Raw genomic sequence first — 24,066 nt, 5'->3', positions numbered from 1 at the left:
GATGCCCTCCTGGTGTATAGAGGAGCAGGGAGAAAGCTGTGCGCTGCCTTTTCCCTTCTAGAACCTTTCCCAGCTTCTTCTTAGCCCAGCCCAACTGCCCTGAAAAAGAGGACAGGGGAACCAGCAGAGAAAACAGGAGAAAACCCTCAGGACCCATACTTCCCAGGGTCGGCCTGGAGGAGGAGCTGGGTAGGAGAGCCGCTGAGCCAGTCTGCAGCCGCTGTGTCGTGGGGATAGGCAGAGAGCAGCTCGATGCTTCCTGGCATGATTTACCTTGTTGGCCCTTTCCTGCAACAATTAATCACGTGACCGCGTTTGTGCACAGGAGCCCCCTCAGAGGGGGCCGATGGGCTGTGTACAGTCTCAGCTGCATTTAACCTGATGAATGGAGCTCAAGCAACCTGCTTTGAAGCTTTGTTCTGCAGTCGGTTTGAAGTATTCCCGGTGGGTTTTGCACATTCCTTACTTGTCTTCCATAGGAGACTTCAGAAAACTGGTCCTGAGAAAGGAAAAATTGCAACTATAAAAAGTGGCACTAAAACCAACAGAAGGAGGGTTGTAGTGATTTAGCTTGAAGAAAGCTGCTTGTCAAACATAAGCAGCAGCAGGACTGCCGTGTACAGCAGGGCAGGCTGTGCACTGCACACCTCCATGGATTCACTATGATGTAAATGACATCCTGGTGTTGTACAGTGTGGCAGTTCTCAGTGACAATGATGTCACATAGATGAGCAGGCCCTATCTAGGAAAAAGTGGTCTTCCTAGGTGATGTCCTTACAGATGTCCCAGCTATAAGAGAGCTCAGACATTTGTTTCTCTTCTGAAATCCTTGAGTAAATCTGGACATTAGCATTGGGGGTCTCAGATGGGTAGGTGATAGGATAGGAGAGAACCCGTGGGTTAAGGGCAGAATTTTGTGACAACATCTGTCTATGGCAGAGCTGTCAGTGTCTACGTCACTTTCTCCAATAACTAGATGTGAATGAATTTTAGGGTGAGCTGGAAAAGCAGCTTCTACAAGCAAACCCCATCCTGGAGGCTTTTGGCAACGCCAAAACTGTCAAGAACGACAACTCCTCACGATTTGTAAGTAGCAAAGCCACACGGGTTTTCTGGAAAAGGCTTGGGTCCCCTGGTGTCCCCTCCTGCCTGAGAACGCAGAGTATGTGTGTGCAGGGGACGTCTGAGGCTGAAGGGATGGAGGTGTGCATTGCAACAGCATTTTGCTCTGCATCTCCAGTCCTGTCTTGACCTTACAACCCTGCAAGTGCTCCAGCCACTCACTCCCTCATTCATTCACTCACTATTCATTCAACAAATATTCATTCAGCATCTGCTTGCTAGGCTCCCTGTTAGAATTTGACATTCATAATTCATTCAGTAAATATTTACTGAGCACCTAGTAAGTGCTAGACACTTACACCCAATACTCATTTATTTATTCAGCAAAACATGCATTGAGTACCTACTATGTACCAAGCACATGCAAATTTCAATAAACATTTATTATGCACCCACTGTATACAATCATTCTGGCAGGCATTTTTACACACACCATTCTCTCTCTCTCTCTCTCTCTTCATTTGGCTCATTTTCATTAAGCGCCTACTGTATAGCAGACCCTGAACTAGACAGCAAACAATTGAGACGTGGTTCCAGGCTTCACAAAGCTTGTGGCCTAGTTGGGGAGCCAATAGTCAACGAGGCAGGACTTCCCACACAGGCTTTCCCAGGTTCCAAGGGCCCCCCCACTTTCTCACCTGAGCCTAATGGGGGAAGGAGAACTCTGAACACAGGTGGTTGATGACACACAAAAATTATCTTGTTGTACAAAAGAAGTGGGGGCCTCCACTCCATAGGAGAGTCAGAAAGATACTTTTTTTTTTTTTAAGAGGAATGATGCTTTTTTTAAAAATTGTTTTATTTATTTATTTTTGGCTGTGTTGGGTTTTTGTTGCTGTGCGTGGGCTTCCTCTAGTTGAGGCGAGCAGGGGCTACTCTTTGTTGCGGTGCTTGGGCTTCTCATTGCGGTGGCTTTTCTTGTTGTGGAGCGTGGGCTCTAGGTGCACGGGCTTCAGTAGTTGTGGCATGAGGGCTCAGTATTTATGGCTTGCGGGTTCTAGAGTGCAGGCTCAGTAGTTGTGGCACATGGGCCTCGTTTTGCTCCGCAGCATGTGGGATCTTCCTGGACCAGGGCTTGAACCCGTGTCCCCTGCATTGGCAGGTGGATTCTTAACCACTGCGCCACCTGGGAAGCCCAGAAAGATACTTTGATGAAGAAATTTGGCGGAAAGACTGCATCTGAATTCCACTAGTGAGGAGGCCCCTGCTGATTTGTGGGTGCCCCTCTGAACTGTCAGTCACCAGATGGGACCCTGTGAAAAACTCTTTGTAGAAACCTCTGCCCCGCCCACGTAGAGCTGCTCTGTGGGTATCTCTGTGTCCTGCATATTCACACGCATGGGCCCCAGCCTTGTCAACCCCAAGACCCACTTCTTATTACAAGTAATTATGCGGTGTTCCCTTTCCTTCCCTGAAAATTTAGTCATAGATAACATCACCTACTACACACATCAGATTAAAAAAAAAAATAGCACAATGTCCTTGCTAAAATATGAAGGAGAAATAAAACAATTCATAATTAAAATGTGCATTTCAGCATATCAGTTCTCAGGCCAGACCACATATGAAGACACAATGAACTAGTCAGACACTTGCATTTATATCCAGAATCACTGTGACCTTGACAGCTACAAATGCAGGCTGAGACAAGGGAGGGTTCGTCTGGGGACGGAAGCCATGGGATGGGATTTTCCAGAATGATGACATACTCTTTGGAAAGCTCTGAACCAAAGAACAATTTGCTCTCGAGTTACATGGATATGACATTCCTACATGAGAACAACATTAACATTTTTTGTGTGTTTTTATCTAAAACACCATTAGGGTCTAGGCTTAGCTAATTATAAACAGGTTTTTCACCTCCGTGAGTGTCAGGTGGGACATTTGAAAGTCATAGGGTAGGTGGCTAATGCTTGGTGTCTGGGACTCTCTTGGTCATTGCAGGATGCCCAGCATCCTTAGCCCCTGTCCACTAAGAGCAGTAGCTACCACTGTCATGTAACAACTCCAGTCCCTCCCCCAGATTTCCAAACTCCCCGTGGGGTTTGTGTTGGCTGCACCAAGAAGCACTGCATTTGTGCGTTGTAACCCAGTGCAGAGTTTCTAGGATGTCAGTAAATGAGAGCAAATTCAAAGTGAATCCCTGCAATGTTCCCACTCACTGGTGCCCCAGGCCTTCTCGGGTGGAAGGCAAGATGGCTCCAGGACCAGCAGGCTCCTCTGTTACGGTTGCAATAACGTTCATTGTCCTGAATCATTCTACTGTCTGTCTCGCTTCCTGATGGAGAAAGAGGGAGGGTTTTGTCAAGGCCCAAGCAAGCCTAGGGGACGGTGCCTCCCACCATGTAATCACGAGTGGGTGAGGGTGGTAAGGATATGATCCTTTGTCAGCTGTTAAGAAAGCAGGAAAAGGGCCAGTGCTGCCAGAGGCGGGACCTGGCTGTCCTGGGTTCTGTGGTTCGGCTGAGGCAGAAGGCAAGTGGATTGGCATCTTTTCCAAGTGGAGAGATCTGATGGGCCCCGGGGCTGGGGGCATGGCCCAGCCCTGCCTACAGAGCCTCCTATGCAGGGCCTGCTCAGATAGCGTGGCTCCCTGGCATCACTGTTCATGCTCACCTGCCCCAAAGAAGCGGTTTAATTCGCAGCTGGATGAACTTGGGCTTGATTGATCATGGAGGCCCAGCGTGTTTCTGGGCAGGGGGGCAGCGGAGGAGGCCTCCAGCCACTGGGTGTGGCAAAATGTGCCTTCTACTCACGCCTCTACCTCTTAGGAGCACTACCACACTGGGCAGGTCCCACTAGCTTTCTTGGCCTCAGTTTCCCCACCTTTCAAATGGGGAGAGCTATGATGGGCTAGGGTCACTGCAAGAGCAAGTGAAATTGATTTGAGAAAGTGTTTTCTAAGTTCCTCTGTCGCCATAAGGCCCTCGATCTCCCCAGCTCAGGAGATGCTGACCTGTGAGATTCTTGAGTGTTTGCAAGAAGCTCTCTCTGGTTTTCTTCTTTTTCCCTTGAGTGCTCCCAGACTCCTCTCTCCCCACTTGCCTGCAGCATGAGGGTGAGGGGCTGAGGCTGGGGAACCCACCATGGACTGTGTTTTCCTGTTGGCAGGGCAAATTTATCCGCATCAACTTCGACGTCACGGGTTACATCGTGGGAGCCAACATTGAGACATGTATCCTTTGCTGAGCCTGGGCCACCTGGGACTCCCACCCTTGGTCCCACCAACCTCCTGCCCAGAGCCTGAGGGGGGCACAAGAGCCACCCCTCTCTCCCCAGGCGCTTGGGTGCCATCCAGAACAAATCTCCCCTGGGGTTGTTTTCCCTTAACAGCAAGCCTTGTAGTGTGGTGGTCCCCAGGTTTGAGGACCTCAAGCAGCCTGTGTTTGATTCTGAGTGGACCTCTCCCTAGCTGAGCGACCTTGGGCTAGTTACTCAACCTCTCTGTGCCTCGTCAGTGAAATGGGGATGATAATAATACCTGCCTCATAGAGGTGTCGTGAGAATCAAGTGAATTCATTCATGTAAAGCTCTTAGAACCGTGACGGAATAAGGGCTGGTTGAGCATCGGCTATCGTGAGAACTTCGCTTCATCCTTTTCGAGCCAGGGTCCAAGGCTAAACCTGGACCCCTTGTCCTTCTTAGGAACAGGGCAGCTTCAGCCCACAGATAGGACGTCAATGGAAACAGAACTTTCCCAGAGGAACAGCCTGCTTCTGGCAAAGCAAGCAGGAAGCTGTTTCTGTAAATCTAAGGAATCAGAATCCCACCAGCCCACCAGTGCCACCTGTGCTCTTTAGCATCCCAGAGGGGGCTCAGGGCATGGCTGGGGTCAACTGACCAGGCCCCATCCCCACCTCCCAGAGCTGGGCAGGGATTAAATGAGATACAGCAAAAGACACCCATATTCTCCTACGGGGGGATAAGGAGACCATAAATAGCCTCGTGTGGGCTCAGAACGGGTATGGCCACCAGCTGAGTTCTGGTTTTCAGACGTTTCTGGATTTGGGAATTGCAGATGAGAGTTTGTGACCCTGTATAATAAGAGGCGTTGGGAGGAGAAATTAGTCTACATGACCTGACATGACAGAGCGGGGGTGGGGGACACAGTCTAATCCAATGGATTTGGGAGCACAGAGAAGAAGTGATCATTCATTCTTCAGTGGTTAGGGTTTTGCAGATTTTGTCATAGTCAAGTAGAGCCTGGTTCTTACATGGGGAAATCCACCTGGTACAAGAGCCCAACCACCCATGCGCCTCCCTACCATCCCCTCCCCCCATGGCAGAACAGCTCTCCTTAGATTGATTAGTGGGTCATGTTTACAGTCTCCTGAGGCTAGGCAGCTAGTCAGCTGGGTCAAGGTCACTCAGCCAGCCAGAACTGGTACCCAGGTCTTGAAGCCCAGCCCCTTGTCTGGGATGGTTTTGGCTACCACAGACACTTGGCATTGTCACTTCCTAGCTCTGTGCTCCTGGGAAATTGAGCCTTCCCCGAGCTTCCCTGGGCCTCAGTTTCCCTATATTGAAAATGCAAATAATATTCGCACTTAGCTTCTAGGATAGTTTGTGAGGTGTAAATGAGAAAATGCACGTCAAACATTTAGCACAGGGATTAACAAATCATAGAGGGTGTAATTATTTTTACTCTGTAATATCTAAAGACAGCTTACTCTGCAGAAGAGGAGTTGGTGATGGCTGCTGGGGAAACATCTCATTTCATGCCCCTCCCGTAAGTCTTTCATCCTGGAGTCCTTTGACTCCTGTCTTTTTATGCTTTTTTCCCCCACTCTGTTCCCCTCACTTCTCCCCGGCACTGGGGCCTGCCAGCAGCACCCAGTGGTTTCTTTTGGATCTGTGAGCCAGAACTGGAAGGTCAACTCATGTGGACCAGGCGTGGATGGCTTGACTCTGTCCCAGCAATCAGACTCTTCAGAACACTCCAGGGAACCTCTCCCGGGTCCTGGAGATTTCCCCTCCAGCAGCTGGTATGACAAGGATTGGGGAGGAAGGTCATGTTCCCACAAGAGGTACACGTGGTGTCCCTGGGATTCTTAACTCCTCCCAAACCAGATCTGCTAGAAAAGTCACGGGCGATTCGCCAAGCCAGAGACGAGAGGACATTCCACATCTTTTACTATCTGATTGCTGGAGCCAAGGAGAAGATGAGAAGTAAGTGATGAGCAAAGACGTGTGTTGGGAGATCTCAGCCCTCCCTTTCATCATGATCCAGGGTTAATCGATCAGCCGTTAACATAGAGTCTGAGATCCTGCCAGGGAAAGAGCTACACATCTCTGGGCAGCATCTCTTTTGTGTGAGTGAGTGTGGCTTCTGTTCAGTCATTCTCATTTACTGAGCACCTACTATGTGACATAGTAGATGTCCATTTCAGTTAGGCATTAAATAATTAATTAATCAAGCCCAGTTAGACTGGACGACATCAAGTCCAAATAGACACAATCTGTGCCTTCCAGGAACGGAGAAAGACAATTGCCATATTTGCACGTTTACAAAACTTGCAGGTATTTAAGAGGCATTCTGATTGTATAAGGAATTTGGAAGGGCAGTGGAACCAAGCACTTTTCATTATTCCTGTTTTGAAAATAACTTTGAATTGACCTTTTTGTAGGGCAGGGGTCACCTATATTTTTCTGTAAAGAACCAGATAGTAAATCTCTTAGGTTCTGTAGGCCACACGGTTTTTGTCACAACTACTCAGCTCTGATGTTGTAATGCAGAAGCAGCCATAGGCAATGCCTAAACCAATGGGCAAAGCTATACAATAGAATTTTATTTACAAAAATAAGAATGTGCTGTAGTTTGCTGCCCTCTGTTGTAAGGAAAATATTTTTCACATAAAAGCTATATACTGTATACCAGGCTCCAATAGGAAATTATACATTCTAGGTGTGTAGAAGAGTTAATCTACTAACTGCAAAGAATATATAAATCACAGCTGAATAAAGGAGTATACCAGTCAATACAAGTACATAGTATGGTCTACATTCTAGTAATAAGTTTAAGTCCTAAATTTTAGGAGAACAGTACAAATTTTGCTTCCCATCAGTTTTGTGACCCGGGGTTAGTTATTTTGCTTAGAAAATTACCAAAAGGATGTGTGGGCTGGTACCTTTGCTGTGATGAGGTGTATTGCAATGTTCCACCACTAGGGGAAGCAGCGTTCCTTATTTAATCTTGTTGCTTGGCATCTGGAGCAATTTTGGATAAAAGAGGGGAGGCGGAATGGATGTTAGTGGCACATAGGTAAATTAGCAGTTATAGTGCAGACACGATGGCGTGGCCCAGAGGGAAGCGTTTATAGTTTTCTTCCACCTCTTTGGCACCAAAGTCAACAATTTTGTTGTTTGGTAACCTGGGTTCCAGTTTTGTGCTCTGCCTCCGGTCCCCCAGAAATCAAGAGAGGATAAAAGCAACAACTGAGATCCCTAGGAACCACTTGTAGGCTTGATGATAGATCTGGGAAGAGGTTAGGCTCTTAGGGGGAGTCAAATATTTCCACATGTATCCATGGTCTGGATAATGAAATCTTGGCAAAGACTCAAATCCTTGTGACTTTAATCAGGCATTTCAGTTAATCCAAAGGCTTAATTGGTATCTCGTGTCAACTTAACCTCAACTTTATCAAGTAGCTTCCTAGTGACTTGACCCAGGAAAACACTTTGTTTAAAAAGAAGAGCATCTTGCTGAATTCCCTCCAAAAGTATAATCAAATCCAGCCTAATTAAAGATTGATCTGGAAGAGGACACTTGATATATTGGACAGTGTCATAAAAGCAAATAGTATAAGAAAAAAAGAAGGGATTATAAATTTTGGAGAGAAAGGGATGAATAACAACAAAGGAATGTAACTACAGAGTATGACTTTTCAGAGAATAATATTTGATAGATGTCATAAACAAGGAGTTGACAAATGTTTTTACTAAAGGGCCAGATAGTCCATATCTTAGGCTTTGGGGATCATTTGGTTTTTCTTGCAACTACTCAACTCTGGCTGCTGTTGTAGCATGAAAGCAGCCATAGAAAATAGACAAGGAGATGGGAGCGGCTGTGTTTCAATAAAACTTTTTTTACAAATAAGAACCTGCTGTATAAAAAAATAAAAATAAAATTCAATAAAAAGAACCTGCTATTTAAAAAAATAAATAAAATAAAATTCAAAATAAAAAGAGCCTGCTGTGTTAAAAAAAATTAAATTAAAAAAAAAACTTTATTTACAAAGATAACCAGCAGACCAGATTTGCCAATCCCTAATATAAGCCTTATCTACTGATTCAGCTAGAAATAGTTTGAGAAGAGGGAGGCTAAATTGTAAAAGCAATTGTAAGAGCACCAAAGCTTTTTCCACCATAGCAGGAAGTCAATGGATAATATCTAATTTTGACATATCCAGAAATAGCCATTAATATGATATATAAAAGTAATATATAGTAAGCCTATTACATAGAGAGATAATGGTAACTACCAGAAAAAAACAGTTAAAAGAGATAAAAGCAGTTATTGTAGGGTAAGGTAGGAGCTGGAGAAAAGATGGGACAAGCAATTGGTGTTTTTATTATAAACCTTTAGATAGTAATTAATTTTTTCTCATAAATACATTTATTAAGCTTAACATGTTTGGTGAAGATAGGACAAAATCAACTATTACACAACATATATAGAACAAAAATCACAGTGTTAATTAGATGTCCAAAAACATATATATGGTAAAATCATATACAGCTAAAGAATTATTTGATTACTAAAGAAGGAAAAAGTGGGGTGATTCAGGGACAAATGCTGATGAAGGTTGTAAAACGAGGGTGCCTTTTTCCTCCCTCGGGATGCTCGTCAAGTTCACATTAAATTCTGTTTGATCAGTGTTGACTAGAAGCTGCAAGTTTCATTTCTCAGGCTCTTAGTACGAGCTTCATATCAATAGCTCAGTCATTGATTTTTAAAATCCATGTGTATGTGTGATTTTGATAAAAGTTTAATAAATGGATGGATAAAGATTAATCTAACTTTTCAGAGCTTTGTTTCTGAAGGCAGGGTACTTTTGGGCAACTGAGATAAAGGTGTCTCTTCCTCTGGGTAAATGCAATGTTCTGTCAGGGGTCATGGCTTAGCAAGTGGAGCCAACAATGGATTTCAGCTGCCAGGCACCCTGGGGCAGTGCACAGCCTGCACCACTGTATGAGGTGGGTGATGGCTTCTATGCAATGAAGCAGAGGAAGGTTTAAACTGTCCAAGTCTTGGGAAAGGGAAAGAAATTACGATGGGCCAGACCCTTTACCAGGTTCCTGTCTCCTGTTCAAAATAGAAGTGTGCCTTCCTGACCACCACCCCGTCTTCCTCTCCTTCTAGATGACTTGCTTTTGGAGGGCTTCAGCAACTACACATTCCTCTCCAATGGATTTGTGCCCATCCCGGCAGCCCAGGACGATGAGATGTTCCAAGAAACCTTGGAGGCCATGGCGATCATGGGCTTCAATGAAGAGGAGCAGCTGTGTAAGTCTTCCCACCTCGAGGCGGGGTGCTGGTGAGGAGAGCAAGGTTCCTGCTCTCGATACGGATACCAGAAAAGCTTTACCAGAAGTCCAGGCTCTTGTTCAACTCGTCCAAAAGAGTTTGGGCAAGGAACACAAGGCACTAAGGAAAAAAATAAACACGCACCGACATACACACACACACACACACATACACACACGTGCACACACACATACTGAGGCTGAGTAGCAAGAGAACAAAGAAGTTTATTTAGTGCAGAAGTGAAAATTACATACTCAAAGAAGAGTGTGGGCATCCTCGTGAGTGAGGGGTGCCCCGCAGGGTTGTTGATCCTCCTTTTATCTTATTTTTAGCCCTTTGAATGGGTGGGTGTTTTTGATTAGGGGTGGAATGTTCATTGAGGGGGAAGGTTGAGGTGTGGCCTGGATTACACCAGGTTGCATCAGCCCCCAGTCTTGTGCATTTTTCTGCTGAAACCACTGTACCTGTGCTCTAAGAGATGTTTTCCCTTACATTTTCCTTTACTAGTCAAGCGCCACAGGTGAAAAGTCTTATAGGGTCATCAGCAACCTGTGCATTTTTATTGTGCATGCTCTACAGTTTTATTGGTCAGTTTCTTGTTCAGATGTTACAAAATTTCTGTGTTGGATACCATTCCTTCATGCGTCATGGCCTCATTAAGTGCAAAACAAGGAGGTGGCTTTGCCTTCTGCCTAATGCCTATACATGAGGAGGCTGTCCTTGGGCCTGGCCCTATCTTTCCTGCCTCAGTACCACTGGAATTAGTTAGGGACTTTTCTCTGGTCAGGACAGATTTCTGCTCTCTGAATTCCCCACTCCCTCAAAAAATAAAGGAGAAGGAGAAAAATTAACATTACTTTAGGTGGTTTATTGGTGTTTTAGAAAGGTGGCTGCACGAGTTATGGCTCTTTTGGTTACAAGTGACCAAATTGGCTTAAGCAAAAAGGAAAATGATTCACTCATAGAGCTGAAAAATTCAGGGATAGTGGTTTCAGGAACAGCAAATTCTAGGGACTCAAAGAATGTCTTTAGAACTTGGTCTCTCAACAACATTGTCTTTAAGTAGGAAGTAGTTTCTTGGCAACAAAATAGCTGCTGTGGCTCCAGCCCTTACATCCATTGGTTTTATGTCCAGCAGAAATGAGCAGAGTGGATTCCCTGCCTGCACCCCTGAATGGAGTCATATTGCCTAGGTTGACATGCATATTCCTGAGCTACTCACAATGAGCCAGGGTTGTTGAAAGCTCTGTTATGTCTCTTGGTTATGGTCTCGATTCCATTCTTGGAGCTGGAGGTAGAGAGGTTATTGGCCTCATTGAGAACATGTAGGTGGAGGGGAGGGTGAGTAATTGAGGCAGTCAGTGTACTTGGGTTCTTCCTGGAAAGGCAGTTCTGGTGATGGACCAATATTGATCAATATCATCAACCAATGACCAAGAAACACATTTCGTCCTGAGAATAGGAAAGCTCATAGAGATATTTCTGGTTTCCATACTGTGCAAGAAACACTTTTTCTTCTGGGTTAGATATGCCTCAGTATTCAAGGTTAATCTCTTTTGGGAACACCAAGACAAGATTGTGGAAATTTTCGCTTTCTTCCCACACCCCCACCCCTTTGGAGCCCCAGAATAATGGCTACAGTTGCAAAAATGAAACTTATAAGGAAGGGCAGCTCCTTCAGAGATAACTTGGGGCCCAGAAAAAAGAAGACTCCATGAATGAGATAACAAATGGGTGGTGTTTGTGGATTTTGGCTAGGAACCTACTTCAGAATCCAGTGCTTACAGCATCCCTTCCTTAATGACATCAGCTCTCCAAGAATGATTCATTTTATTTGGAACATGAGTCAGTTTTTACTTCTAATCTTTGCTTTAAAAAAAGAAAATACAACTGATGATTAAGTACTTGCTGTAGGCCAGATATTTGCTAAATACCCCCCCCCCCTTTTTTTTTTCGGGACTTCCCTGGTGGTCCAGTGATTGGGACTTTGCCTTCCAGTGAAGGGGGCGAGGGTTCGATCCCTGGTCAGGGAGCTAAGATCCCACATGCCTCGTGGCCAAAAAATCAAGGCATAAAACAGAATAAATACTGTAACAAATTCAGACTTTTTAAAGACTTTAAAAATGGTCCACATCAAAAAAAAAAATCTTAAAAAAAAGGAAATTAATGGGGTGGAAAGGGCCATATACACAAATAAACAGATAGCAACATCATGACAGGTACCTGAAAAGAGATACAAATTGCACTCAGAAGTCCAGAGACTGTAACAAGTAGCAGAAATATCATTTACATAATTGTGACTTTAAGTACAACGCTCCATGGGAAAGTAATGGCTTAAGAATTTCAGATCCACTGTAATGAGAAACACAAGTTTGTAGGTGGCCTTTTTTGTCCCACAATGAAAGGTCTTAAATGTCAGGGTTATATTTCCTTTTTTTTTTTAATTTAATTTTATTTATTTTTTTATACAGCAAGTTCTTATTAGTCATCAATTTTATACACATCAGTGTATATATGTCAATCCCAACCGCCCAATTCATCATACCACCATCCCCACCCCACCACGGCTTTCCCCCCTTGGTATCCATACATTTGTTCTCTACATCTGTGTCGCAACTTCTGCTCTGCAAACCGGTTCATCTGTACCATTTTTCTAGGTTCCACACACATGCGTTAATATATGATATTTGTTTTTCTCTTTCTGACTTACTTCACTCTGTATGACAGCCTCTAGATCCATCCATGTCTCAACAAATGACCCAATTTCATTCCTTTTTATGGCTGAGTAATATTCCATTGTATATATGTACCACAACTTCTTTATCCATTTGTCTGTCGATGGGCATTTAGGTTGCTTCCATGACCTGGCTATTGTAAATAGTGCTGCAATGAACATTGGGGTGCATGTGTCTTTTTGAATTATGGTTTTCTCTGGGTATATGCCCAGTAGTGGGATTGCTGGGTCATATGATAATTCTATTTTTAGTTTTTTAAGGAACCTCCATACTGTTCTCCATAGTGGCTGTTATCAATTTACATTCCCACCAACAGTGCAAGAGGGTTCCCTTTTCTCCACACCCTCTCCAGCATTTATTGTTTGTAGATTTTCTGATTATGGCCATTCTGACTTGTGTGAGGTGATACCTCATTGTAGTTTTGATTTGCATTTCTCTAATGATTAGTGATGTTGAGCATCCTTTCATGTGTTTGTTGGCAATCTGTATATCTTCTTTGGAGAAATGTCTATATAGGTCTTCTGCCCATTTTTGGATTGGGTTGTTTGTTTCTTTAATATTGAGCTGCATGAGCTGTTTATATATTTTGGAGATTAATCCTTTGTCCGTTGATTCGTTTGCAAATATTTTCTCCCATTCTGAGGGTTGTCTTTTCATCTTATTTATGGTTTCCTTTGCTGTGCAAGAGCTTTTAAGTTTCATTAGGTCCCATTTGTTTATTTTTGTTTTTATTTCCATTACTCTAGGAGGTGGACCAAAAAAGATCTTGCTGTGATTTATGTCAAAGAGTGTTCTTCCTATGTTTTCCTCTGAGTGCTAAATCCCCTTTTTAAAAAAATGTACCAGAATGTTCAGTTTTATTTAAATACTAAAAAACTGGAACAAACTAAAGTATTGATTGATAGAAGGCTTATTTAATTATTGGTTGACCTTATGAAAGAAAGCAACGGGACCTTTTAAATGGTCTTAGAAAGACATTGCCTTACATGGAAATGCTTCTAATATATTTAAAGTGAAGACATCAGGGAACAAAGCAATGTGCTAAATGCTTTATATGCATTATTTAATGTCACAACAACCCTAAGGGGTGGCCATTATTACCTCAATTTGCAGATGAGGAAACTGAGGTACAGAGAAGTAAAGGAAATTACCCAAGGACACACTGTTGGAGCTGGGACTCACTCGGGTCTCATGGAATCCCAAGCCCCACTTTATGATTCACTGTGCTCTGTTTTTGTCTGTGGGAAGGTGGGTTTTGTCCTTTAATCTTAAAAAAAAAAAATCTGTGTCAGAACCAAGGTATGGAAACCAAAGTTAAAAGGGGCCCAGAATGTTCTACAATGTGGACTCGCTTTGCTGGGTGATAAGTGATACAGAAGCCCACCATGAGATGGTGGTCCCTTCTCTAGTCCCTTTCAGTTCTTCTGATGACTTTCAAAGAGAGGAGCAGTTTGGCACCTACTAGGTCTTCAGCCCCTCCCTGACACTTGCTAATCACCCTTTTAACCCTGGAGAGTAGACCCCAGGCCCAGCACCTTGGGCAGGCCCTAGCCTCTTGCTAGCATTTGATAATATGGTTTATCTTTCCTGTATTTATTTTTACAGGTGCCATCTATTTATGGCAAGGGAAGCTGATTTTTCACTTAAGATAAAGTTTTCTACTTAAGTGAATCATAGGAAAGAGAAGTGAATGTAAAAAAAAATGTTAAGTAAATAGTAGAACAGATGGTATGCCTGTAGAACAAGCATTAGGATGAGGGTGTACAAATGACTGACACCCATGGGACACAGACTTAGACCAGTGTGTATACCAACCTTGATTATAAATCTAGGGCTACTCCCAACCCTCCCCAAAGAAGCCAAAGGAAAATTGGGAGCTGATGGTAGTGTCAGGCCTGACCCCTGGAGCTGCATGAGGTTCCAGGTGACCAGTCTCCTCTGGTTCCTGGACTTCAGCAAGGGAGAATTACTTGCCCTAGATTGCACAGGGAGCTAGGAACAGTATAAGACCATCATAATCATTGTGACATCATAGCAGCTACTGTTTATTGAGCACTGCCTGGGTTTAGGTGCTATGCATTTAATCCTCAGGACAACCTTATGAAGCAGGTGGTTTTATGGGCCTTCAGATGGTGAAATGGGCCCAGAGAGGCTAATACCTGACTTGAAGTCACACAGCTGCTACTAACATGGCCAAGATGCGAACTCCCGGCAGCTAACTTCAGCATTGTCCTCAGATCCTCCCAGGGACTGTCTAGGTCCATTTCCAGGTGTCAGTCATTCACAATTGATGCCGCTTCTGGGTTTCATCTGTATCATCATTGTTTGAATATTTTTATGCCTAGGGTGGATTTATATAGCCCCATCCACTCTGGGCTTTGTCCTAAACAACAGTTCCGGACAGTCACTAAGTATGTGTCCTGGTTATACAATTTGAAATAAATTAGAATAAGTGCCTAACTATTGAAATGTTTTAAAAGTTTCACATACCACCTATAATCATCCACCCTGTGTACATGGGGTACGTCTGCCACATGTTGGGAAAGCCTATTTCCTGTTCCTCAGTAATAAGGGTGGCGTATTAGTTTCCTGAGGCTGCTGTAACAAATTACCACAAACTTGGTGGCTTAAAACAACAGGAATTTATTCTCTCATGGTTCTGGAGGCCAGAAGTCTGAAACCAAGGGGTGGGCAGGGTTGGTTTCTTCTGGGGGCTCTGAGGGAAAATCCATCCCAGGCCCCTCTCCCGGCTTCTGTGGCTGCCGGCAGTCCTTGGCTTGTAGACGCATCACTACAACCTGCCTCCTTCTTTATGTTTCCTTCTGCCCTGTGCATCTTCTGTTCTCTCTGTTATCAGGTCACTTGTCATTGGATTTAGGGCCCACCAGTTTAATCTAAGGTGATCTCATTTAATTGCATCTGCAGGGATCTTTTTCCAAATGAGGTCGCATTCACAGGTTCTGGATGGTCATGTCTTTGGGCGGCCACCTGTCAACTCACTACAGGTGGCTACTTCTATTTAGCACCTACTGGGCCAGGCCCCTGTTTGCAGCATCTCTCCTGATATAAACGTTATGAAGCAGGTACAGCTGTTACCCTCTCCATTTTGCAGATGGGGAAACTAAGGCTTAGCAAGGTGAAGCTGGACTTCCTAACACTAGAGTGCATGCTTTCAACCACTGCCCCAGACTGCCAGCCCTTGCCACCCTTGCTATCTGAGCAGCCCTCTCCATTTTGCACTTTGCTGTCCACCAGCTCTTGTGACCTGGGAGTGGTGACAATTCGTTATTTCTGTGACAGTGCTATCTATACCAGAAAGTGCAAACCAGCAGTGCCTGAGCCCTCAAGAGAGATTGGCCTCCACAGCCATTAAAGTTGTCAATTTTAAACCTGGGTAGATTTCACATAAAAATCTGGGTTTCCATCATCTTTGGAAAAATCAGAAGCCTGGCAGCTCTGGGCTTGCCTCCCCCGCGGCCATGATTGGAGTAGCAACTCTCCCCTTTCATGCAGGGTTGTGGCCCCCATGAGTCCCCACAGTCCCCATCAATCTGCTTTGTTCATTTAGACCAGTGGTTCTCAGCTAGGGGTGACTCGGCCCCGGGGGGATACTTGGCAATGTCTAGAGACATTTTTGGTTGTCCCAACTTGGGAGAGGGTAGCACTACTGACATCTAGTGGTTAGAGACCAGGGATGTGGCTAAATAGCCTATAATGATGCATAGGATATCCCCAGAACAAATTTTCACTAGTGCCCGGGGTTGAGTGCCGAAATTCACTGCTTACCCAGGCTCTGCAGGCATTCCAGCAATCCTAATTTAGACTTGCAGTTTAAGAACTGTGAGTATTGGTCTTGACAGTTTACTAAACCCCTTTCATAGATGGTAGTAAAGAGACTGCCTCAGCTGTGCCCTATCAACAGGAGCTCTGTTCATCTTTTGGGTGTAGATTTTTGCAGTGGTGAATGGGAGCATATGGGTGGCTGATCTAGGCCTTTCTCCTCCTGAGCTGGGCCAGGTGTGAGGACAGCTGTTGTAAAAGGTTGTCACCGCTCGTTTGGCCTAAGGAACCAGAGGAGGCTGGAATCTCTAGGTTTTGTTCTTGGAACACAGTGATTTCTTCTTGGAAGTCCTGGGTGATTTGCACCTGAGTTAATCTAAAGCCACGCATTTGCATTAATCAATCCTCTCTCTATTATCCATCCAACCAACCAACCAACTATCCATCCATCCATCCATCTATCCATCTTCTTCCATCTATCTATTCATCAATCCATTGATTGATCCATCTATTATCTATTCATTCATTGATCCATCTATCATCCATTTTCCTTCCTTTCATCCATCCATCAATTCATCTTCCAACCATCCATCTTCCATCCCTTCCCATGTGTCTGAACACACCTGTGTAACTAGTACCTTTTATAACTAAGAGAACATGAATACCACCAGACCCCGTGAAGCTCCATCTTGTTCCTTCTAGTAGCTTCCCCCAGTCAAGGATGACCACCATGCTGACCTCTAACAGCATAGTTTTGCCCATTCTTGAACGTTCTGTAAATGGAACTTACATGGTATGTTCTTGTTTGCATTTGGAGTCCTTTGTTCAGCATTAGTATTTGTGAGATATACAGCAATTTTGTTGTTTGTAGTCATAAATCATTCAGTCTCCTTGCTGTATAGAAGGGGTTGACAAACATTTTCTGTAAAGGGCCAGAGAGTAAATATTTTAGCCTTGGTGGGCCATACGATCTCCATGGGAATGGTTGAACTCTGCCATTAAGCATGCAAACCGCTATAGACAATATGTAAGTGAATGAGTGTGGCTGGGTTCCAATAAAACTTTATTTACAATGGCAGGCATTGGGCCGGATTTGGTCCACTGGCTATAGATTGCCATCCCCTGCTGCATAGTATTCCACTGTAGGGCATGGTTTTTAGCAACCATCCAAAAATATTCTGCTCCTCCCAGCCAGGTTTTCTCCCCTCTTAGCCGGGAATTGGGGTGCTTTGGCTTTCTCCAAAAAGCTCAGAACTGAGTCTTTTTAGGGGAAAGATGTAGGCTGGCTCTGGGTCCTCAATGACCTTTAGACTCCAAACCTTGGGATTGGCACTTGTGTCTTATCTGTACTTCTCTCTTCACTTCAGCCATATTGAAGGTGGTGTCATCCGTCCTGCAGCTTGGGAATATTGTCTTCAAGAAGGAAAGAAACACAGACCAGGCGTCCATGCCGGATAACACAGGTGCTTGCTGCTTTTTCATAATAACTGATGACTTTGGTGATGGGAGGGAAGGTCACATTGTCTTTGGTTATTTTTCTGGATGAGGTTATCTGGGGCATTAACAAGAACTAGACTAGATTATTATCACTTGATTCTCTCTTTTTTCAAACTTTTCACTGCTTAAGATCCTACATGGAAAGTTCTTGAGTCAGAGAGTGGGGGAAAAAACTAAGTTTTGGATCAGACAACATCCTTAGGGAGTGCCTCTTCTAAAAACACCACACTCATTTGTTTTATTAAACAAATATTTTTGAGCACCTGCTATATGCCGGGCACGGGGATACAGCAGGAAATGAGACAGGGACCACCCCATTTCTTATGGCATATACGGTCTTGTTGGGGAGACAGACCTCACGTTTCCCTGCAGATGGGATTGTTGGATAAAATAAAGGATGCCCAGTGAAATTTGAATTTCAGATAAACACTTTTGATAGTAAGTATGTTCTAGGCAATATTGGGGACATAATTATACTAAAAAGTGTTCATTGTTTATCTGAAATTCAAGTTTCACTGGGCTTCCTATATATTTTTCCTAAATCTTAACAGCCCTACCTGCAAATAAGCAGTGTTTCGTGTTTTGAAAAGATGGCCTGGCTACCACCATGCTTGTTGGTGGCTGATGCAAAAGGATGACATAGGTTCCCAACGTGCTCACCTGTGGCCTCACATCGCCATCTCAGGCTGTATATTGGGTTGCTTTTCCAAGCTCCCAGTTTGACTGCCAGTTGTTTCTTATGTGTTATACTCCCAGATATAGCAAGTTAAAGGAATCCTCGCTCTGAGGAGAGACCCTCAGGGAAAGAGAAACCAAAAGAGCACCCTTGAAAAGAGATGGTAAAAAATCCTAAAACTACACTATTTACCGTCCACCTCACACATCCAAACTGTCGTGTATCACTAGTCTTCACATTAAGGAAGCAGCTAATGGACTTTTTTTTTGGAGAAAAAGTTTTTATGCAGAACTACATGAATACAGCAAGAACCCACATGTTCACCATTCAGAATTGACATTTGTGAATATTTTCAAATACATCTTTGTCTTTAGAATGAAGCAAAACACAGTATAGAGAAGACTGACATCTCTTATCCTCCCAACTGAGTCCCTGAACCTCCTGGCAACCACAATTGTACTGTACCACATACCCTTCTGGTTTTATGTTTATAATTTCACACACATGTATCTGAACAGTATACAGTGTTGCTTTGTGAGTGTGTTTTTAATTTACATGAATGATGTCACTCTGTAGGCATCATTCTGCAACTTTTTTTTTTTTACTCTGTACTCACAACTGTCTAGATCAGGGTTTCCTAACAGTAGCATCCCCTAGTGTGACAACCAAAAATGTCTCCAGATATTGCCAATGTCCCATGGGAGCAAAATCATTCCCAGCTGAGAACCACTGGTCTAGAGAGAAAGAAAAAGCCAGGTCATTGCTTTAACTGCTATTCAGTATTCCATCTTATAAAAATACTGTGATATATTTGTTTGCTCCCTTATGAATAGACATTTAAGTTGTTTCCAATATTTCTTCCACTACATACGCTGCAACATATATCTTGGAATGGTGGAACAAATGCTTATTGAATTTAACTATATGTCATGTTCATACCTACCTCATTTAATCCCATTGATAACCTAACAAGGTACCAAATAGCTGATCCTTTTTGTAAGCAAGAGCCTGGGAAGCTAAGTAGCTTTTCCAAAATCACATGGCTAGGAAGTGGGAAAGGAGCAAGGATTTGAACCTAGTTCTGACCCTAAGCCCCCAATTGGGGCCCACCTCCAACCCAGCCCCATCATTGCCTCTTTTAGCCAAACACTGGGGGTGAGGTCACTAATGACAGCAGTTTGTAGGACTCTTTCATGCTGTGTTCACTATCATGCTCCATCTCACCAAGGAAAAACCAATGTATTCACAGATCACAAATATCCCATGTTATGTGCTCTTTCCAAGCCTGCACTTTTGTGATACACTTAATATGCTTCTTTTCTCCATCCAGCTGCTCAGAAAGTTTGCCACCTCATGGGGATTAATGTGACAGATTTCACCAGATCCATCCTGACCCCACGTATCAAAGTCGGGCGGGATGTGGTACAGAAAGCTCAGACAAAAGAACAGGTAAATGATGCATTTGCCATTTATTCCTGCACTTGTCATTTATTCCTGCAGAATCTTCCATCCATCCAGCCCTCTAGCCATCCATCCATCCATCCATCCACCCATCCATCTGTTACCTAACCAAACTTGGGTCCACTCACCAGCCACACAGCAAAGCCAATTTGCTGACACTGAGTTGTGGTGAAGGAAAGTACAGAGTTTATCGCAGGTGCCCAATGAGGAGAATGGGTGGCTCATGCTCAAAAGACCTGAACTCCCTGGTGGCTGTCAGGGAAGGGCTTTTATTGTTTTTGTTTTTGTTTTTTTTCTTTCTGCGGTACGCGGGCCTCTCACTGTTGTGGCCTCTCCCGTTGCGGAGCACAGGCTCCGGACGCGCAGGCTCAGCGGCCATGGCTCACGGGCCCAGCCGCTCTGCAGCATGTGGGATCTTCCTGGACCGGGGCACGAACCCGTGTCCCCTGCATCAGCAGGCGGACTCTCAACCACTGCGCCACCAGGGAAGCCCAGGGAAGGGCTTTTAAAGGCAACATTTGGGGTCAGGGTTGCAGGGGGCGTGACTTTCTTCAGATTGGTTTGTGGTGAGGTAACAAGGTGGTATTCCAGGAATCTTAATCATCGACCTTCTGCTTCCAGCTAGTCTGGGTTCTATGCACTTGTGTACGTAGTCACCATCCTCCACCTGGGTGGGGGTCTTAGTTCCTGCAGAACAACTCAAAGACTGTATCACATTCAGATTGTGATGTGTATCCCTTGAGGAGGAACTAGGACTCTGTTTTATCCCTGCACTATTGTTCCTTGACGGCTTTTCCTTTGTTTCTGCATTCCCTCACTTCCCTAATTAGTAACTCCTTGAATCTGCTCTTTGGAAATCAGGGAAGGCTTAGGAGCCCTTCCTCTACAAACAAGAAACAGGGGACATGGAGGGGCTTTTGTACCTGTCAAGGCCCCACAGGGTTCTGCTCAGTTTTGGCCCCCATCCCCGCTCCAATCCTGAGTGGAACAGGTACAGTACGAGAATGGGAATAAAATTTTGGATAGAGAGATTAATCATAAACTAGGCAGAGGAACTCGGTTTTAGGGGGACTTGGTTTCACATCCATCCATCCACCCATCCATCTTTGTATCCCTCATCTATCCAATACTAGAATAATCAAAGTCCTATGTCAGGTTTTGAAGATACAACACTGACTGCATAAGAACAGCAGAGTTCCTCACTCCTGACCTCATCTTGAGCTCTTAATTGCAGGTACGAGGTTGAACTATGTTTTGGAAATGACTGTATACCCTTTCTAGAGGCAGGACTGACCGCCTCTAAATGATCACTGGGATGGAGCAGACTCCACTTTGCTCCAGGTCCCTCTGACAGGAAGTGATTATTATTCACATTGTCATTCCTAGGTCTGACCACTCTGCCCCTCATTGCTGGTTGTAGAGATGGTATAGTTTCCTTTTCTTTGTTTATTTTTTAAGGACTGATTATAGGTAGAGGGAAAATAAAACTCCAGGGCCACCAGCCAGGCCCATGTGAAAACACAGCCCATTGGGAGTAACCATGTCCTCTCGCCCCCCGTAGGCAGATTTTGCAATAGAGGCCCTGGCCAAGGCCACTTATGAGCGCCTTTTCCGCTGGATACTCTCCCGCGTGAACAAAGCCCTGGACAAAACTCACCGGCAAGGGGCTTCGTTCCTGGGGATCCTGGACATCGCTGGATTTGAGATCTTTGAGGTACAGCTTGGCAGGTTCATGACAGACATGGTCTCGGTTCTCTGGAAATTAGCTTCCACTTGGAGAAATCACTATTTTGGAGAAAGGCAGGTGGCTACTATAGGGTGGGAGACTGTCTAGTTAAGGTTAAATCCTTGAGGGTGTAAGAGACAGAAATCCAATGGGGAATATATTGGTTTCTGAAACTGAGGCCAGAGATACAGCTGGATCCAACAGGCAGGACCTGAACTCCTGCCATCTCCCTCTCTCCGCCATCCTCCACCTTGGCTCTATTCTCAAGCAGGCTCTCCCCTCATGGTGGCAAGATGGCTGCCACCGCTCCAGACTGCCTCTCAGTTCCAACCAGTTCCAATTCTTTCCAACAGTTCCACCCAAAGTCTTGGAATTGAGTCTCATTGACTCCTACCTGAGTTGGGCCACATGTCACCTCAGAGCCAAGCACTGTTTTTCGGGTCTTTCAGTACTTCATGGAATGTAACATGCCTCCTGGGTCCCACTCCCATGGGTTGGAGGGAAGTTCTCAGTGAAAGGGAAGATGTTGAGATTGACAGATATTCCAGAACATATCTACTATGGAATTACTCCCTCTCTGAGCCTCAGTTTCCACATCTGCAAAATGGGGTGATGAAATACCTTACACGGTTATTCTATCCATAAATCATTGTGCAGATGGAGATAAGCATCCTTAAAACCACGTGTGTCCGTAAAACCATGTGACATGAGAATAAGTAACTTTTGCCAGCCCTCATGAACCCTGGGCAGCCTTCACTGGGGCCTGAGACCTCTCTGGGTGCTGAAATGGCACAGCAGGCTTGTGGAAAGTGTGTCCGGCGTGGGGCTTTCTCCAGCACGGAGCTTCTCCGGGGCCCCAAGTCCTCTGACTTGTACCGCGATGCTTACGGGGCCTCCCCTGGTGTCATGTGCTCAGGTGAACTCATTCGAGCAGCTGTGCATCAACTACACCAACGAGAAGCTGCAGCAGCTCTTCAACCACACGATGTTCGTCCTGGAGCAGGAGGAGTACCAGCGCGAGGGCATCGAGTGGAACTTCATCGATTTCGGGCTGGACCTGCAGCCCTGCATCGAGCTCATCGAGCGGCCGGTAAGGCCCCACCTCACACTCGCACGCAGCCGGCACGCGGACCCTGCACACTCTCCGTGGGGCATGGCTTCCCCCCTCAATGAGTCCCAAAAGCCTGTAAACTGAATCTTTGTGAACTAAGTCACATTGTCCCTTGACTCACATTTTCATATCAACGGTATTTCTTTTTTTATTCCTCCCCTCTCCTCCCCTCCCCACCACGCCCATCCCTCCCCTTCCCATCTCTCCCAGTCATTCATTCCCAAAGGCGAGGATCTTGGTTGTTTTCACTGACCCATCCCAAACTCCTAGAACCATGCACGTAATAGGTACACAAGAAATAATTATTGAATGACCATTTACTGAGCACCTACTATGGGCTGGGCCCTCTCTTTAGGGGCTGGGGATGTAACAATGAATGAGATGGATGCAGTCCCTGCCCTCCTGGAAGAGCGGATAATGAAACCAAACAAAAGAAGCAACTAAAACCCCTGATAAGGCCAACACGGAGAGTGGTTTAGGAGTGCCTGCTTTGGACAGAATAGTCAGGAAAGGCTTCTCTGATCTGAGTCCAAAAAGCGAAGGCTATTCCAGCAGAGAAAATGGCATGTGCAGATCTGGTGGTGCTCCTGACACCTTAGTTTAAAGTGTCTCAGCCACAGCGAAGCACTTTACCCAAAGGAACCCTTAGGTGAATTTATACGTAAAGGAGTGCATTCCTTTGCTAAACTCTTTGTGATGTTGTGTGTGTACTGCCCACGAGGGGGCAGCAGCAAGCATGTTCTGTTGGGGCTGGCCCTTCCCTAGTGCTGGTCCACTGGGCACATCATTCTTTGAGGATAGATTGGGGGAGCTGGGGTCGAGGGCATAAATCCACCTTTATATGTAGGTAGATACAGTAATGGAGCCTATGCGTGTGTTTGGGTGACCGGCTCTTCCTGGCAAGCCTGAGGTTTGGGCATCCTTGCTATGGTCTGCCCTGCTTGTCTTCCACAGAACAACCCTCCAGGTGTGCTGGCCCTGCTGGACGAGGAGTGCTGGTTCCCCAAAGCCACAGACAAGTCCTTTGTGGAGAAGTTGTGCTCGGAGCAGGGCAACCACCCCAAGTTTCAGAAGCCCAAGCAACTCAAGGACAAAACTGAATTCTCTATCATCCACTATGCCGGGAAGGTACCAGCTGAATGTCCCAGGGGTCTCTCTGTCCCAGGGGACCCAGGCAGGATGCTCAGAGTAGGAGTAACTTGCGAATGGCAGAACCCAAAGACATCTGGTATAAATCAAATCCCAACCAAGTCTTATACATGATTTGTCTAAGCATCAGTAAGGGACAAGATATAGAGATATAACATATAATAGAAAGGCTAAGGTATATATAATACATGTATATTAGAGATATAGAATATATAATGTAGTGGAGAGGCTAATATATATGTTGTCTATTATATACATATATGAGATATATAATATAATATA

At 44.9% G+C, this 24,066-nt stretch overlaps 1 protein-coding gene across 3 annotated transcripts in view; it reads left to right on the top strand.

Annotated features, from left to right (window-relative positions):
* MYH11 (myosin heavy chain 11) overlaps nt 1-24,066 on the top strand; it is a 127,119-nt gene that overhangs the window by 67,086 nt on the left and 35,967 nt on the right. For all 3 annotated transcript variants that reach the window (XM_032604060.1, XM_032604059.1, XM_032604062.1), the window contains 9 exons: nt 994-1,086; nt 4,234-4,297; nt 6,193-6,291; nt 9,485-9,628; nt 17,532-17,627; nt 19,668-19,786; nt 21,360-21,512; nt 22,441-22,614; nt 23,590-23,763. In XM_032604060.1, coding sequence (XP_032459951.1) covers nt 994-1,086; nt 4,234-4,297; nt 6,193-6,291; nt 9,485-9,628; nt 17,532-17,627; nt 19,668-19,786; nt 21,360-21,512; nt 22,441-22,614; nt 23,590-23,763 — 1,116 coding nt within the window. The remainder of the gene's footprint in view (nt 1-993; nt 1,087-4,233; nt 4,298-6,192; nt 6,292-9,484; nt 9,629-17,531; nt 17,628-19,667; nt 19,787-21,359; nt 21,513-22,440; nt 22,615-23,589; nt 23,764-24,066) is intronic.

Source organism: Phocoena sinus, chromosome 15 (genome assembly GCF_008692025.1).
Source record: "Phocoena sinus isolate mPhoSin1 chromosome 15, mPhoSin1.pri, whole genome shotgun sequence".
In the NCBI taxonomy this organism is placed as follows: Eukaryota; Metazoa; Chordata; class Mammalia; order Artiodactyla; family Phocoenidae; genus Phocoena; species Phocoena sinus.
Note: the sequence above shows the minus strand (reverse complement) of the source record. Positions and strands in the feature narration are given on the sequence as shown.